At 34.7% G+C, this 17,903-nt stretch overlaps 1 protein-coding gene across 20 annotated transcripts in view; it reads right to left on the bottom strand.

Moving 5' to 3' along the window:
* Nucleotides 1-17,903, bottom strand: part of LOC129732121 (innexin shaking-B) — a 234,823-nt gene that overhangs the window by 103,311 nt on the left and 113,609 nt on the right. For all 20 annotated transcript variants that reach the window (XM_055692653.1, XM_055692650.1, XM_055692640.1 and 17 more), the window contains one exon: nucleotides 821-1,010. In XM_055692653.1, the coding sequence (XP_055548628.1) occupies nucleotides 821-1,010 (190 nt within the window). The remainder of the gene's footprint in view (nucleotides 1-820; nucleotides 1,011-17,903) is intronic.

The following is a 17,903-nucleotide window of genomic DNA, read 5'->3' as shown; positions in this document are numbered from 1 at the left end:
AAAAGGGACATGTTGCTGACGTTTTACGTGGATCAGTTACCTACCAATCGATTTCTGAGACTGATTTCCTCAATGTAAGTCATAAAATGACTATCAAATATAGATATTAGCGGATCCATTACCGCTCTACACACTTGATATTATTTTACTCGGTGGAATATATAAAAACCATGCCGAAACTGTTTTCGTAGAAACACCGTTTTGAAGTCAGGTTTTGTCCGATTTAAGATCTACTTTCCTAAAAAAATGGGCAAGAAAATGCTATTATGTGGACAAACTCTTAGAATTTCGATAACCGGCTTTAAAAAAAATCGCGTCGAAAAAACATGGAAAATTTTTGATTTCTGAAAAATTTAACATGGGCTTTTTTTCCTTCAAAATGAAATAGGTTTTAAACTCGGGGAAATTTGTTTTGCATCAAAATGTATCAAGAAATCATATATAGAAGCCAAGGCAAAAAATCGTTGCACTGTGTAATGAGACATAATAGGTTCTCTACTAGAAAGTTAATTTAAGTACTCTGAAATTTGTAGTCTTAGTCACAGTTTGAAATACACACGTAGTGTTGTACTGTGTACGGAGTCCGACCATGCCTGGTATTTACTGTTTAGATTTTATTTCATTAATTAAGGATATTAACACAAATATTGAACAACATGAACCGTTCTGATTTGCGACCTTATAAGAATTGTGACATTGCTAGTGATTTTAAGCGCAAAAATAGCATCACAAACTAAAATTATGAAAAACAGTGATGTGAATGGCGTATTTGTGATGGTGATTGTGTAAGAAAATAATTAATGTGATTTTTCGAACTTACCTGAAAAAATAATGTAAATGCTACCCATTGATAATACTTGGTATGCCTAATTGTCAACGCACCGCTTCGTTGTGAGTTGTCCACTCCTGGAAATGGCACTTCTTGACCTTGTTTCTTCATGAATGCGTCAACTACAGTGTATGTTGAATGAATCCAACAATAAGTATTCAGCACGTCTTCAGGGATGTCTCTTTAATAAAAGTAAATAGCAAAATGAATTAGTTTCCTTTAGATCTAAATTCTTTAAGCAATATAGTTACTTATACGAGTATTCAATAAACTAGTCATTGATACTGAGGAGTTTATGTAAAACAGTTCACTAATGTTATAAAAGTAGCGAATACATATAAGGTACGTTACATTTGCAATGTAAAATGGATGATGAATTATATCTTTCATACCTAACTGAAAGATTATAACTTTTTAACCATTCCTATGAATTTCGATACCCTAGCAAAGATAATTTTTTCAGGGATTTAAAATAGTTCTTAATAAGCAAACGTAGTAGCAACAATCCCAGCGAGCAATTACTCTGCGACCCCCTCTGTGCACAAAAATTCACAGGAATGGTAATCAAACTCAAAAAGGTACATTTTGAGATATTCGATATTTTGTGACAGTTTGGAAAATTTGGCGCAGAATTTTTTTTACAGTGTATATATTTTTTCTCGAACGGCAATTTCATTACCTACAACTTTGCTAAAGACACAATCAAACAAACTAGTCGTTTTACTGATATAGAAATTTTTACCATTTTGAATAGGCCCTTTTGAAGCAGCAATCGCGAGTCAGAATGGTACAACTGTGAAAAGTTACAGCGAAATGGTCGATCAGGATCGATGTGCATGGAATGACTCCTATGTCGCTTTGCTAGATTCACCATCATCTAGCAAAATTGTTTTAGCAGATGCTGAATAAATATGAAAATCACCTAAAATCTTAGAATTTTTATAAAAATCCAATCAAATACAGAAAATATTACATTTTCGTGAAGAATGGTAGGTATGTGAAAACTGTTAAAATAATAGCGTTTTTTTATTTGTTTTGATAACAATATTCCAGAAAAATGCATTGTTGTTACACCGTGACAGAAAATATTGGTTACTTTGAACAGTTTCTTGCTATCAAAACGGTCTGTTTTTTTTTTTAAACATGATATAAGTTCGTTTCGAAACATTGAATTAAAATTATATACTTTTATGATCATGTAAATCATAGAACCGGCAATGCAAATGTGCCGTTAGTGGTTCGAATTACGTTCAGTTTTATTTTTTCTGCTAACCGGTCTTTTCAGAATCCCGAAAGCATGACCCGGTTCGGATATCCCGTTCCGGTCCGCAATATAATAAGACGTCGAAAAAACCAAAATCCGATTGGACTTCAAACTTCACTTTGCGAACTGTAGCTGGTCCGATGTGGATCATTATTACAACAACGAAAGCGAGGAGTCTTCAAGTCGATGTATATTTGATTGCGTCAGGAAAGTATGTCAGGACTAGGGTGGTTTACCGGTAAAACAAAAACCGGTAAAACCGGTAAAACCGATATTTTTTTCAATACCGAAATACCGGTATTTGAGAGGCGAAAAAACCGGTATTTTCGGTATTTTTCTTAAAATTGAAAAAAAAACTTGTCACAATTTTCATAGGGCTTATGAATGCTACCAACTTAGGTAGGCGTTAAAAATCATATAACGGTGTATATTATAAACACATTTACACAAAAGCAATATTGAACATAAATTTATTTTCTAAGTAAAACAGCTAATCTCTATACACACTCATACTTACAGGGGCAACTAGTGAGTTTCGAACCTACTAGTCAACTACAAATTCTGAAAATTATAGTTTGAGGCAGCAATCACAATCATGGTCGCGAAAAAACGCAAGTCATTGTTCGTTTTGTGCTATTTCAAGGTAAAACTAAAAAAATCAAATATAATAATATAAATTTGGATTAGGAATTTATTTTTTGTTTGGCATCTTCGTGTGCATTGCACAGGTTGAACCTAGTTATGGGCAAGTTGCTCCTGATACAAAGTGTTTACAGGATGAAATAATCAATCAATGAAGAATTTCATCCTAAAAATTACTGTCCCTTGAGAAAAATGTTTTCTCAAGTTCAACTGAATTTGGACGAACTGTTCAAACAGACAGATCCGAATAGAGAAGTATTTACCTTCGGTTCCTGTGGATTCTTGCCTGATCATCATTTCATTTCCTTCTTCATTCATTTACTCTTCTCAACAGTTTCAGTTTCTCTAAGAATTTTGAAGTTATTCACTAGCTTAAAACTATGTCTGTCGATGTGAAAGAAAATTGAAATTAAATTCTTCGTAATCATATCACACGATTCATTCATTAAAATTTTCCAAACACTGTTAAATGTATCTGGATCGTATACCACATTAGATCAAAACAAAGTGCACATAGGAGTATTTCAGTCAAAAAGCTGGCCAAAATACGAGAAAAATAATTTAAGTGTTCCTCGTGCTATTGATCCTTTTTGCATTCTCTGATACTTACTACATTGTATGCAGCCCATCTTGAAATTTTCTGAATTGTTTACAAACGACAGTAACTATCATAACCTTGGTATTAGTTAGAGCCCATGAATAAGTCACGAAATGTTCTACGAAAAATATAAACTTCTACTCATGTTATTATAACTTTAAAGTGATTCTTGAGCGTCAGCATCGACAGACAGTTTCGACAGTTTCGAAATATGACAAAATTGGTATAGCTTAATCATGAAATTGTAAAGTTGGTCGGAAGCTTCACATTCATGTCGGCCAAGGAAAGGATTGATTGCAGTGATCGAAGCAAGAGACGCAAAACGCAAATGCTAAGAGAAAATGTACCATTGGATGAGTTGAGTTACGCAGTTAACATGACTCAATGATCTACTGGAAGCACTGTGGTTTCCAAAATATTCATATCCTTTTGAAGCGAGTGATTTAAAAAACGCTTTCAAAGTAGCAGAATCAATTATTGGCAAAAAAGTATTCACCAGAACAAGCTCTTACTATATTTGTACTTTTTTCGATTTTCAGAGTGATGGTGATCCAACTTGACGAAAACTTGTTAATAATAAGTTCTAATGTCTAAATATAAAGTTTAATAGAGTTAAAACCACTTTAAAACACATTAGAAATGTAAATGATAAACAATGTAAATGATAAACATTTCAAAAGGTCCTATCTGCTTTCATCGTTTTTCCGAAACGTCTTTTCATTTTGGAAATGTTAACTCTCCCAAGCGTGTTTTTTTGTTCAGATGCTAGAGTAATCCCTCCGCTATCAACTTGTGCAAATAACGTTTCAAAAAAGATGTTTAATAAGTTGCGGTGATTGAATGAAAGTGACCGATCAAAAAATCGATCAAAGCAGATAGACCTTTTGAAACGTTTCTCTAGATTTGCTATCTGAAAACTCATTTATAAAATTTTGACCAAGTTTTTGTTCTACGTACTCCTATGTGCAATAGGGTGTCCCAAAATTGCACAAGTCTGGGGCTCACTCTCCAGATGATAGAAAATGGTGTTACGAACAAACTTTTGTTCGGCGGCAGCTCTAGAAAATGATGTTTTCAACTGGCCCCGATGACTTTTTTGAAAAAATCGGTTTTTCTTATGTTAATTCCAAAAAACATGTCCAGTTATGCAATTTTCCATGAAACCTAATCCTTTTATATTTTTTACAGGTTCCTTAGGGAAAAATTCGTTTCGGATTGATTAACGTCAATTTATTTTCCTAAAAAAATTTCTATCGTTTGGAAAAGAGATTTTTCAAGTATACTTAGACATTCAATCAAAAAAAGTGGGTATTAAACCTAATGCTCTCACCAACTGAATACCATTAAAAGTTGGGAAATTTTATGGGGAATGGGAATCGAAAAGTCGGTAATACCGACCACCCTAGTCAGGACTTTGTTCCTGCATAAAAATTTTTACGCAGGGCTAAAATGCATTTTTTTTTATAGGGGGGGGAGTTTGTAATGATTTATTTATGTACTAAAATATCTATTCAGAATTAGTATTGTGTGTTCTGCCACAAATGGTGACATTTCAACACTATTATATATATTTGTACGCTTTTTAGTATTATTGAATGTTATTAGCTTTCGCAGTTAAGATAATGTAATTGTAGGAAAATTATTAAACCTACTTGTCAAGAAAAAAAAGGAATAAAAGGAATAAAACGAAACTTAAAATAAACTTAAAATAAACTTAAAACTATCTCACTGACTATAAAGTGAGCTAATCGTTGCAATTGAGGACCGCAACGATTTTTGTCGGAATTTTTTGATAATTTGGCTTGACATATTTTCTAATGTTTCTACATTAGTGAGCCTATGTAGCTCGTTCGTGCTAAACCAGGGAGGACGCTTCAAAATCATTTTCAAAAGTTCATTCTGAATCCTTTGAAGTGTCTTCTTCCTGGTTGCACAACAACTTTTCCAGATGGGAACTGCATATAACATTGCTGGTCTAAATATTTGTTTGTAAATTAACAGTTTATTCTTGAGACAAAGTCTAGAATTCCTGTTGATAAGAGGATATAAACATTTGATATACTTATTGCACTTTGACTGGATATTTTCAATGTGCTCGTTGAAAGTAAGATTCTTATCATAAATTAGCCCTAAGTATTTAACTTGATCAGACCAATTTAAGACCACACCGTTCATCCTAATAACGTGGTTATGGGTGGGTTTGAGAAATGAAACTCTTGGCTTATGAGGAAAAATAGTTAACTGTGTTTTTGAAGCATTAGGGGAAACCTTCCATTTTTGTAAGTATGAAGAAAATATATCTAAACTTTTTTGAAGCCGACTGCATATAACACGAAGGCTTTTTCCTTTTGCGGAAATGCTTGTATCGTCACAAAACAGAGATTTCTCACAACCTGGTGGTAAATCAGGAAGATCAGAAGTAAAAATGTTATATAAGGTTGGGCCCAAGATACTCCCCTGAGGCACACCAGCTCTAACAGGCAATCTATTAGATTTACCATTTAGATAGTTAACCTGGAGAGTGCGGTCAGTTAAATAACTTTGTATCATTTTTGTGAGGTAAAGCGGAAAACTAAAATTTGACATTTTAGCTATTAAACCTTTATGCCAAACACTGTCGAATGCTTTTTCTATATCTAGAAGAGTAGCTCCAGTCGAATAGCCTTCAGATTTATAAGTTCGAATCATATTTGTTACTCTAAGTAACTGATGAGTAGTGGAATGCCCATGGCGAAAACCAAACTGCTCATTTGCAAAAATTGAGTTCTAATTAATATGTGTCATCATTCTATTAAGAATTATTCTTTCAAAAAGTTTGCTAATAGAGGAAAGTAAACTAATTGGTCGATAACTTGATGCCTCAGCTGGATTCTTTTCGGGTTTTAAAATTGGAGTGACTTTGGCATTTTTCCATTTCGTAGGAAAATGTGCTAGTGCAAAGCATCTGTTAAAAATTTTTACCAAGAAATTTAAAGAGTTTTCGGGAAGTCTTTTGATGAGGATATAGAAAATCCCATCATCTCCTGGTGCTTTCATGTTTTTGAATTTTTTGAGAATGGTTCGCTACTCATTCAAGTTTGTCTCCAATACCTCTTCGGAAAGAAATTCTTGGGTGGTGATCTGATCATACTTTTGGTTTACTTCATTTTCAATAGGACTTACTACGTTCAAATTGGAGTTATGAACACTCTCAAACTGCTGAGCAAGTTTTTGAGATTTTTGTTCATTCGTTAGAAAAATGCAATCACCATCTTTAAGGACTGGAATTGGCTTCGAGGGTTTCTTAAGAACCTTCGAAAGCTTCCAGAAAGGTTTTGAATAAGGTTTTAGTTGTTCAACTTCTCTCATGAAATTCTCATTTCGCAAGAGAGTGAATCTATGTTTAATTTCCTTTTGTAATTCTTGAAAAATAATTTTCAAAGCAGGATCACGAGATCTTTGGTATTGACGTCTCCGTATGTTCTTCAAACGTATAAGAAGTTGAAGTTCACTGTCAATAATTGGTGCATTAAATTGCACTCTTGCCTTAGGAACTGATAAATTCCGGGCATTGAGTATTAAGCTGCTAAAATTTTCTAATGCTCTGTCAATGTCAGCACTATATTGTAAAATAATATCATCATTCAAATTTTCTTCGATCGTAGAACGATATCTATTCTAATTTTCTATTCTAATTATGAAAATGTTATGGGAAGATGATCAGAATCAAAGTCAGCATGAGTTAATAAATCACTGCATGAATGGCTTTGATTTGTTAGTACCAAATCAATTGTAGATGGATTCCTAATAGAAGAATAACATGTAGGACCATTTGGAAATAAAACTGAATAAAATCCAGCCGAGCAATCATTAAACAATATTTTTCCATTGGAATTGCTTTGAGCATTATTCCAAGATCGATGTTTCGCATTAAAATCACCGATGATTAAAAATTTAGATTTATTTCTTGTGAGTTTTTGCAAATCTCCCTTGAAATAATTTTTTCGCTCCCCAGTGCATTGAAAAGGCAAATACACTGCGGCTATGAATAAAATGCCAATGCTTGTTTCAATTTCAATTCCCAAACTCTCGAAAACTTTGGTTTCAAGATGGGGTAAAACACGATGTTTTATTCGACGGTGGATAACTATTGCAACTCCACCACCGGCAACATCAATTCTATCAAACCTATGAACTATAAAATTTGGGTTCTTTTTTAGTTTAATATTTGGCTTTAAAAGCGTTTCAGTCACAACTGCAATATGCACATCTTGGACTGTTAAAAAATTGAAAAATTCATCCTCTTTCGCTTTTAAAGAGCGAGCATTCCAATTTAGAAAATTTACAGCATTATTTAAAATCATTGCTGAATTTCAATTTCATAACAATATTAGTTGTAAATTTTATACCTTCTTGAACATTTCGACATTGCGTAAGATTATGGATTCCTCCATGTCTCCTGAAATTTTCCCACTTTATTCGCACGTTGAATAAAGCACGTGCTTTTTCTAAACATTTTAAATTATGAACTTTGGTACGATCAAAATGTACTAAGTAATTTTCCTGGTGTATTCCAGTTTGAAAAATTTTGGCATTTGCCTTTCGTTTCACCAAAATTACTTGGTTGGGGGCAAAACCAAGTGATTCCGACAAACAATCTTTGATTTCATCAATACTTTGATCATTTGAGAGACCTTTCAACACAGCCTTGAACGGTCTCTCGTTTTTGGCATCAAAAGAGTAAAATTTATACATCTTTTCAGTCAAATACTGTAAAAGATGTTTATGGCCATCAAAAGATTCGGCCAAAATACGAATTTCGCCTTGGCGACCAATTTGAAAATTAACTTTCACATTCGATAGAAATGATGAAAGTTCTGATCGAAATGCTTTAAAGTTTGCTACAAATACCACAATAGGTGGAACCTTAACCTTCTTCATAACGGCTTTATGCTCAGTATGAGAAGTTTGGAATTCTAGATCCCCAACAGAAGAAAGAATATCATACCTGTTAGTCGAAATTTCAGTGTCACTTGGAGGAGATGCCTCACGTTTCCTTGATGCCGCATCAAAGCGAGCTTTTTTATTTTTTCCAGGCATAACTGGACAACTTCACTACACTTTCACTTCACTATAGAATTTAAGTAGAAATATCTCAAACCAAATTAATTCACTAATCACTCGTTAACTTTAAAAACAAATTTATTACTTTGCCTTTCAACAGGTAGTCTTTTAAAAAGATTGCCTGTTGAAAGCGAAAAACAAAATTTTAATATCTCTCGGTAGTCTAAGACTTAGCCTCGAGCTGTTGGTAAAATGCGACCGTACTGTAGGACAGTTCAAGTCGATCTGTGGCTAAAATGCATTAGAATGACCTTCTTCAAAGGCATCGTTTTTATTTTATCTTCTGCCCTGCAACAATAACATTTCTGGGTTGGATTAGTTGAAATTGATCCTGTTAAACTCCGATACGCGAATGTGTTGCGAAACACTAATTGGAAAAATCAGTTTTTTATCAAAACTCGTATATGCCGACTGCGACGCTATCTTGTATCCGTCAGGTATCTCATTCACTGCGGAGAAGATTAAGACACTAGATTTTGCCTTAGAAATGTGAACCATATCATCTCCACTTTCAATTGATGGGTAAAATAGTTCTTTGGTTCTGGTTTATGAATGACACAACCACTTGATCGCTTTATTTGTAAACTCACTCCATGACGCTGTATTTTAATCACATTTCCCTAAATCTTAATCCTTTTTCATATGTCTCGAATCCTGTCAACTTGTTAAATACTTCTGGTTTTGTTGTGTTATTCGGTACATCCGTTTTAGAATAAACTCGAGAAATTTCGAATCATTTTTATTGTATCTTAATTTGTTTATAAATAATCTGTTCCACACTGACGGGTCACTTCTCGGTAGGGACACTGGCTTTGACGACGGCACAGTAAAGTCTGCCTGACTACGGAACCGATCGATGTGAATATTTGTATGTAGAAGTTTCTAGGACCAGGAAGAGTTCTTATGATGGTCTTAGACCTCTTTCTTCTCTGGAAGGTAGAGCTCTCATACAAATGAAACACAAATTTTTGCATAACTCAAAAACTTATCAAACTAATGAAACCAGCACCTGGAGGTTGTTAGGAGCGAAAAATATATCTGTGGTATTTTGACAATACAAATGAATTAAAAATTTCTGCACAATTCAAGAACTAATCAAGCAAATGGAATTTTGGAAGCAAGAAATGTTTCTATGACGGTTTGACATATCACCATAGTCTGTAAAGGGAAGGAGGATGGGAGGGGGGGGGGGGGGTGTTCAATGCAAATGAAACAAATACGCATGAAACGTCGAGATCTTTACATCAAAACATTGTTTTTGTAAAATATCGTCTTTTGGGGACTTAAAAATTCTCTAGTTGGTGTCAAGGAAACCTATGCAAAAAATTTAATTTCGAATTTTGATCAAAAGTTTCGTCTTCTCGAAAAAAGTACTCATCAATATTTCAACTCAATCAGACATCGGAAACACATGCCTCAAAGTGAGCAAATTTTCCGACTAATGAAAAAATGGAAAGGTTCTGACACCTTATCGATATCGAACTTTTTCATTGATAATTCTCCGATTGTACCGCCCAATTTTTCTACTCCTGTACAGCATCGATTATCGTATGCACAGGTAACAGGTAGTTCGAACATTATTCCGCCTAATGTGAGTAGTTCGAATATGATCGTTAAGATGGGGGGGTGAACAAAAATCGGTAGTAAATAACAGGACATTGATTACCTGGGGCCTATTACGGCAAGTGAACTTTTTTTCTGCAACAGGTAATGTTTTGTCAAATAAATGTTGTGTGAACAAAAAAAAAACAGGTAATGTTCGATCTTATGAACGCCATGTTGCAGGCGAATGTTTGAAGCAATTCAAATTGGAACAAATTTTACACTTAAAATTGTTTCTAATTTAAAATTTGGCAATGATTGTAAATAAATCATTTAAAATTTTAAACTGGAATTTTTAACAGTAAATAATGTGAACATTGCAATTAATACTGAAACATTTTTGAAACCTAACATCAAATTAAAATATGATCCCAATTACGTTCATAGATATGATAGGATTCAGGGTTCCGGTGGTGGAGTTGCTATTGTTATTCATCGCCGATTCAAATTCAAACATCGTGCTCTTCCCCATCTTGAGACGAAAGTTATTGAAATTTTGAGAATTGAAGTTCAAACTGAACTGGGGATTTTATTCATTGATGCAGCATATTTACCATTCCAATGCACACGCGAGCACAAATAGTATTTTAAAAGTGATTTACAAAAACTCACCAGAAATCTTTCGAACTGAAATCGTTCAAAATTTTTTATAATCGGCGATTTTAACGGTAAACATCGATCATGGAATAGTTCTCAAAGTAATTCCAATGGAAAAATTATATTCAATGATTGTTCCTCAGGATACTATTCTATTTTGTGTCGGAATAGTCCTACATGTTTTTCTTCTGTAAAAAATCCATCAACAATCGATTTGGTACTTACAGACCAAAGTCATGTATGCAGTGAATTGTCACATGCTGATTTTGATTCTGACCATCTTCCAATAACTTTTTCTATATCACATGGATCAGTTTTCAATCCTATGAGCTCTGTTTTCAATTATCACAAGCCCAATTGGGAAAGATATAAAACTCATATTGAGAGTAGTTTCAATAATGAGCTGGGTTAGCAAAACGAAGTGAATATTGATGCCGCTTTGGAAGCCTTAAAATGTGCAATTATTGATGCCAGGAATTATTCTGTTCCAAAGGCTCAAGTGTAATTTGATTTACCAATAATTGACGAAAATCTTAAACTTCTAATTCATTTGAAAATGTCCGCAGACGTCAATATCGTTCTCGTGACCCTATATTTAAAACTTTTTATAAAAATTTACAGAAAGAGATTAAACATAGATTTACTCTTCTAAGAAACCAAAATTATGAGACTAAAGTTGAAAAATTGAAACCATATTCAAAACCCTTTTGGAAACTGTAGAAGACTCTTGAGAAACCTTTAAAACCTATTCCAGCTTTAAAAAACGGTGAACGTTTTCTTGTATCCAATGAACAAAAGGCTCAAAGACTTGCTAATTTGATTTAATTTCTTCCCAGATTTTTTTACCTGCAGACATAATTGAAACTAACTTGAATGAGATTAAATCAATTATTAACAATTTCAGAAATATAAAAGCACCTGGTGACGATGGAATTTTTAACATAATAATCAAACATCTTCCTGACATTGCTGTTTCAAAATTGAATTTTTTCCCAAATTATGGAAAAATGCAAAAATTACTCATATTTTAAAGCTGGATAAGAATCCAGCGGAGGTTTCAAGTTATCGACCAATCAGTTTGCTTTCTGCAATAATTAAACTGTTTGAGATAATTATTCTTAATAGGATGATGTTACACATCAATGAGAATTCAATTTTTGCAGATGAACAGTCTGGATTTCACCATGGGCATTCCACTACTCATCAATTGCTAAGAGTTACTAATATGATACGAGCTAACTAATCCGGAGGTTATTTCACTGAAGCTGCTCTGTTAGACATAGAAAAAGCATAAAGCCCCAAGTAACAAAATAGGCTATAGTTTTTTAAGTGCTAGATAGAACCAAAACATAAAACCTTCAATGCCGACCACGCGGCTAGAAAGACCTATTATCAACAGCTTTATACATGTGCCATGGCTAGTTGGCCCAGGTTTAGGTGCAGTCATCAAAACTTAAAATGCGCTCCATCATAGGACCAGACGTTTTAAACAGGCCGATTTGCTTGCCATAGAATGGCCTCGAAATTTCAACTAGGATATATTCTCCAAATTAGGTGTAAAGCACTAAATTTTATCTTGGTTTCATTCCTCAATGACTACGTTATACTCCGACAATGTCGTGAAAACAGAAATTTCTGAGTTTTCTTTCTATAATGATTAATTTATTTCATATTGTAATTCAAATCATTCTTGCGCATGGAAAAACGCATACCGTGAAATACTCATGGTGAAACCGGCCACCAATTTTATCGTAATTACTGCGCACTAAGGTGTTGATTGGATAAATGCCATGATTTGTTAAATTTTGTTAAATGTATAGTTTAATCCATCATTCGAATTTCAAAACTACCCTGTGGTATAGGTAATATTGTAGAATAAAATGCTGATTTAGGATTGAGTTTCATAATTTTGCCTTTTACCTATTCAAGACGACCTGTTGTTTTCGGATAAACCCGCGAACGCATCCAAAATCCTTCATCATAACTGATTCTCTCAATTTGATCAGAACACAGCATTATCTTGAACCCAACAAGCCTATCATGGTATTCATCTGCCTTAGTTTATTTATTTTATTTTATTTATTTATTTATTTATTTATAATACATGGCATAAGACAAAGTCTTTTTAATAACCATTGACGTGAACGATTATGCTTTAAAAACTAAACTGGCGGCACAAATGCCTCTATAAACATTCCACTGAATCTTACTGAATATTTATTGATTAAAAAATGTCAAGCAGCCTTTCTTGAACATCGCAAATGAGTTAGTCAGCTTCAATGCAGGAGGTAACATGTTCCAGTATACCACACTCCTCACGAAGAAAGTTTGTCCATATTTTGATGTAGAATGCACGGGAATCACCAAATTGTTTGTTCTACGACTATGTGATGACATTAGCTAAGTGAAGACGTAGTTTGGAGCTCGTTGTTCTAAAATGTTGTATAAGAACAAACATGATCTCATGGCATAAAAACATCGGAAAGGGCATCCCAATAGCTCCTTCTGCAAATGACGCACTGAAGTTCTCCGATTTAGATTGAAAATGTATCTAGCGCAGTCATTCAAAGCTACCTCCAATTTCCGAGTCATGGCAGCACTTACGTTAAGGTGTACAACATCGCAAAAAATAAAATGTGGAAATATCAAGGACTTATATAAATGCATCTTGGTCCATTCAGGTAAGTAAACAGATGTTAACCTCAGAGTCCGGAGGCAGGCGTAAATTTTACCACATTGTACAGAGACAGCTTTATCCCGTCTTGAAAGATAAGCCCAAGGTTATTGGACTCACTGCTGAGTTCCTTATGGCTACTTTCCACGGTAACTGCTGGAAGTGACAATATAGGCACACACCCTGGACCGAACAGCATTACTCTGGATTTTGCAGGATTTAATTTCAAACTGTTTTTTTTTGCCCAATTAACTACGCGTAGAAGGTCCCGATTGATAAGTATGATCAACTCTTCTACTGTGACGTTGGGATTGATGCAAATTAGCTGGACATCATCCGCGAACATCTGAATACTGCAGTGCCTTAAAACGTTGGGTAAATCATTGATGTACATTGAAAAAAGCAAAGGACCAAGAACAGATCCCTGTGGAACTCCTGATGTTACAGCTAATTTACTCGAGTGTGCATTACCGCAAAACACATATTGAGTCCTTCCTGTGAGATATGATCGAATGAGTTCTACGGCTGAACGTTGGAACTGAAAATAGGATGCCAGTTTTCTACACAAATACCTGTGCGAAATCGTGTCGAACGACTTGGAAAAGTCCAGTAATAGTAAAATCGCGTTCTGTTTTTTATCGACTACGACAGCAATATCATCATACACTCTCAATAGTGCGGTGCTAACTCCTTGCCCTTCTCTGAAGCCAGCTTGTCGGTCGGAGAGTAAGTTACTTTGTTTCAAGTAAGCACACATTTGACCCTTCAAGAGTTTCTCGAATGCTTTCGATAATCCGCTCAACAGACTAATCGGTCTAAGGTTGTCTAAAGAGTTCACACTTTTTTTCTTTTGCAGTGGTATAATCTTGGCATCTTTCCAAGGAGTTGGAAAGACCGACGACGAAATAGCTTTGTTGAACAGGAAGAAGATGTGATCGAGAACGAGTGGAGTTATAATCTTAATTAATTTCATTGATATTCCATCGGAACCGACAGCGTTTGATTTAACATCAATAATAGCGTTGATGACTTCAAATGGCTGTACGTCATGAAATGCAAAATGGCCTTCTGACCCTTGTGCGTCCAAACGAATTTCCTCTCCTGAAGCGAAATTTTTAGCAAAGGCGGCGTTACGATCACCAAGTTTCATTTCAGCCACAATTATAGTTTGCAGGTTTTAGTTTTATTTGGTCATATTTGGTTGGCTTCATGCATATGACGGTTGCCATAGTATGGCTGTAAAGAATACTTGCGGATCGTATTCCATGGCTATTAAATAAAACCAAAATATAATCATAGACTTTAATGTAAGTTAGCATAAAACCAAAACAAAACAATCCTAAGTCTTTGAAGCATTTTTAATGTTACTTGGGAGGTTTAACTGCAAAATTATCAACTTTAAATTTTCGAATTTTTGTAATCAAAATTTTGAAAAATTATCTAACTGATCGAACTCTGCAGATTGTCTATCAGAATTCAAAATCTGATAGATTTCCTGTCAAAGCAGGTGTGCCTCAAGGTTCAGTCTTGGGTCCAGTCCTGTACTATTCACTGCAGATCTTCCTGATTTGCCTCCAGGATGCACAAAGTTATTGTTCTGCGATGACACAAGCATTTCCGTAAAAAGAAAAAGTTTTTTGTGTCATATGCAGTCGATTGCAGAAAAGTTTAGATATTTTTTCTTCCTACTTGCAGAAGTGGAAAATCTCTCCCAATGCTTCTAAAACTCAAATGATAATTTTTCCCCATAAGACTAGGGCTTCTTTCCTCAAGCCAAACAATAATCATGTTGTCAAGATGAATAGGGTTATTTTATATTGGTCTCACAAGGTACTTGGGACCAGGGTTGATATTTGTTGACACTCTTGAGTGAAAGTGAAAAAAAAAAGCATCCATAAACGTTATTTTTTTACAATCCTTTCAGAGTTCTCCCTTCCCGCTTTTTGCATGGAAGTGAACTGTCAAAACACCTCATTATATTTCATGCGATGGAAGCAAGACAACAAAATCAGTTTATCAGTTAACGAAGATTGTCAAGGCATCGGTCAGTGTCAGTGAAAAAGTGTTTCGGTGAGGTTCATTTGGGTTGGGTGGACTGTTTGTTTTTCTTTTTCGCTTTGAAGTGAAGATCATTTGGTTGGATTTGTCGTCAATTTTTATTCCGTAACCGTGAACGATGCGCGCGATCTATTTCATCTGAGTATAACAGCACGTTTCTAGAAAGAAAATCTAGTGTAGCTGAAAGACTGCTGCGATCATTGGAAGTGAAAATTGAAAATGACTGGCTGTAATTTTCAAAGAATTTTGCTGGGGAAAATGACTTTAATTAGCACTGCTTGGGACTAATTTACGATAAAAAACTTATTTTCAAAGAGAACATTGAGAGTATACAAGCAAAGTGCATCAAAGGATTCAGAATACAGTTCTGAAAATGATTTTGGAACGTCCTCCTTGGTTTGGTACACTCGAATTACATAGACTTGCTGGTGTTGAAACATTAGAAGCTATGGCAAATAAAATTATTAACAATTTCCGACAAAAATTCGTTACAATCCTCAATTGCTACGATAAGCTCTCTTTTTAGCCAATAAGTTAGCAATTAAGCTAGTTGTAAGTTTACTTCCCCTTTTTGACAAGTAGGTTTAAATCCCTACGAATGATAAGTCCTAACTGCGAAACCGAACAAATCTTAACAATTAAAATTCAAAATATTTCTAACAGTGTTGAAAAGTCACCTTTTGTGTTTAGGCACACATACTCATTATTTACTAATATTTATCATGAATACTTAAGCTACTAACAACCCTTTCTTTTAAAAAAAACCCAAATTAATCCACCTAACGGTCAGACCCAGCCTTTCTCATTCAAACTTTTATTTGTAAAAATAGATTTACATGAACGCTTCAACTCAATACACCGGAGTCGCTTTTTACCTGGTTGGTTGTACCGCATTTTAAAGATTAGCTTAGATATATTCATACTAAACTTATTTGATACCGCGTACATACAATCTTCCGAATCGAGAAAAAATAAACCGCGTTATTGAAAAATATCACGTTCCAAAAAACGCATAGAAACAACCCGCGTAAAAAGCGACCCCAGTGTAAATGTATATTCACTCTTAAGGTTCCAAAATATTGATGTTGTAATCTATACATATAAAAATGCAACCCGGTCTGTCTGTCTGTCTGATACATATGAAAATTTGTATGTAGGGGTTTTTGGTGCCGATAAAGGTTCCTATGATAGTTTGAGACCCCTCCCTTTTCTGGAAGGGAGGGGTCCCATACAAATGAAACATAAATTTCTGCACAACTCAAGAACAAACCAAGCAAATGAAACCGAATTTGGCATATAGATGTTTTAAGGGGTAAAAAATATGTCCATAATGTTTCGACACCCCTCCTTCTTTTGGAAGGTAGGGATGCCATACAAATAAAACACAAATTTCTGCACATCTCGAGAGCTAACCAACTAAATGGAGCCAAATTTGACAGGTGAATGTTTTTAGTGGTAAAAAATATGTTCCATAATCGACCTCAGGCAACATTTTGGATTGTAAGATGACAACTTCCGGTTTCTGGAAATCATTCTGAAATGGACGATTCCCATTAAATATGAGTATCTCCGGAACCAGAAAGATGCACAGAAGCTAAAAATTGATTACAAGACACAATCTTAAATTTCAAGATGGTGACTTCCTAAGTCTGGCAAACAGCCGGAAATGACCATATACCATTCAATATGAATGTTTTCGGAACCAGAATTACACCCAGATGACAAAAAATTGATTTCACAGGCAATTTTAACGTTCAAAATGACGACTTTCGGTTTCTGAAAAACAGCCCAAAGTGACCAAATACCACCCAATATGAGTATCTCCGGAGCCAGAATGTTGCAAGAAGCTAAAAATTGACTTCAGATACCAATATGAATTGTAGGATGGCAACTTCTGGTTTCTGGCAAACAGCCAAAAATGGCCGATTTCCGTCTAACTCTAACTGAGTATATCCGGATCTAGAATGATACACAGCAGCTAAAATCGACCACAGACCCCATTTTGGATTCTAGGTTGGCGACTTCCGGTTCCTGGGAAACAGCCGAAAATGATCGAATAACACCCAATAGAGGAATTGTGGGTAAAATTAACAGGGGTGGTAAAATGGACACCCGTTTAAATCTCGACTATTACGTTGAAAAATAGTACAGACTTCTTTGGCACCTTATCTTAGAGGCACTAGAAGCTATTTGAGACAAAGTATGCGACATGAAACAGTCAAACAGTCAAAATAATAAACAAAAACAAGAAACACGCGTACATTCGTGGTGGTGATGTTATTTTTGGCCTACAAAAAATATGGTTTTTTCTTGTGTAAAACAGTATTTTTTAACGATTTTTCTGCAAATAGCTGTACTCAGACCACTAACCAGCAGAAATCATCAAAGGTTAGTAATTGTTTAAATGATTCTCTCGATATATTGAGGTATTTTCAATAATATTTATGTGCGGGTAAAATGGACAGCCCATGGTAATGGTGAAAAAATTGTGTTAATTTCTATTGAAAAATCTAGATGCTTCGTGTTTATATCAGAA

This window comes from Wyeomyia smithii, chromosome 3, assembly GCF_029784165.1.
Source record: "Wyeomyia smithii strain HCP4-BCI-WySm-NY-G18 chromosome 3, ASM2978416v1, whole genome shotgun sequence".
NCBI lineage: Eukaryota > Metazoa > Arthropoda > Insecta > Diptera > Culicidae > Wyeomyia > Wyeomyia smithii.
Note: the sequence above shows the minus strand (reverse complement) of the source record. Positions and strands in the feature narration are given on the sequence as shown.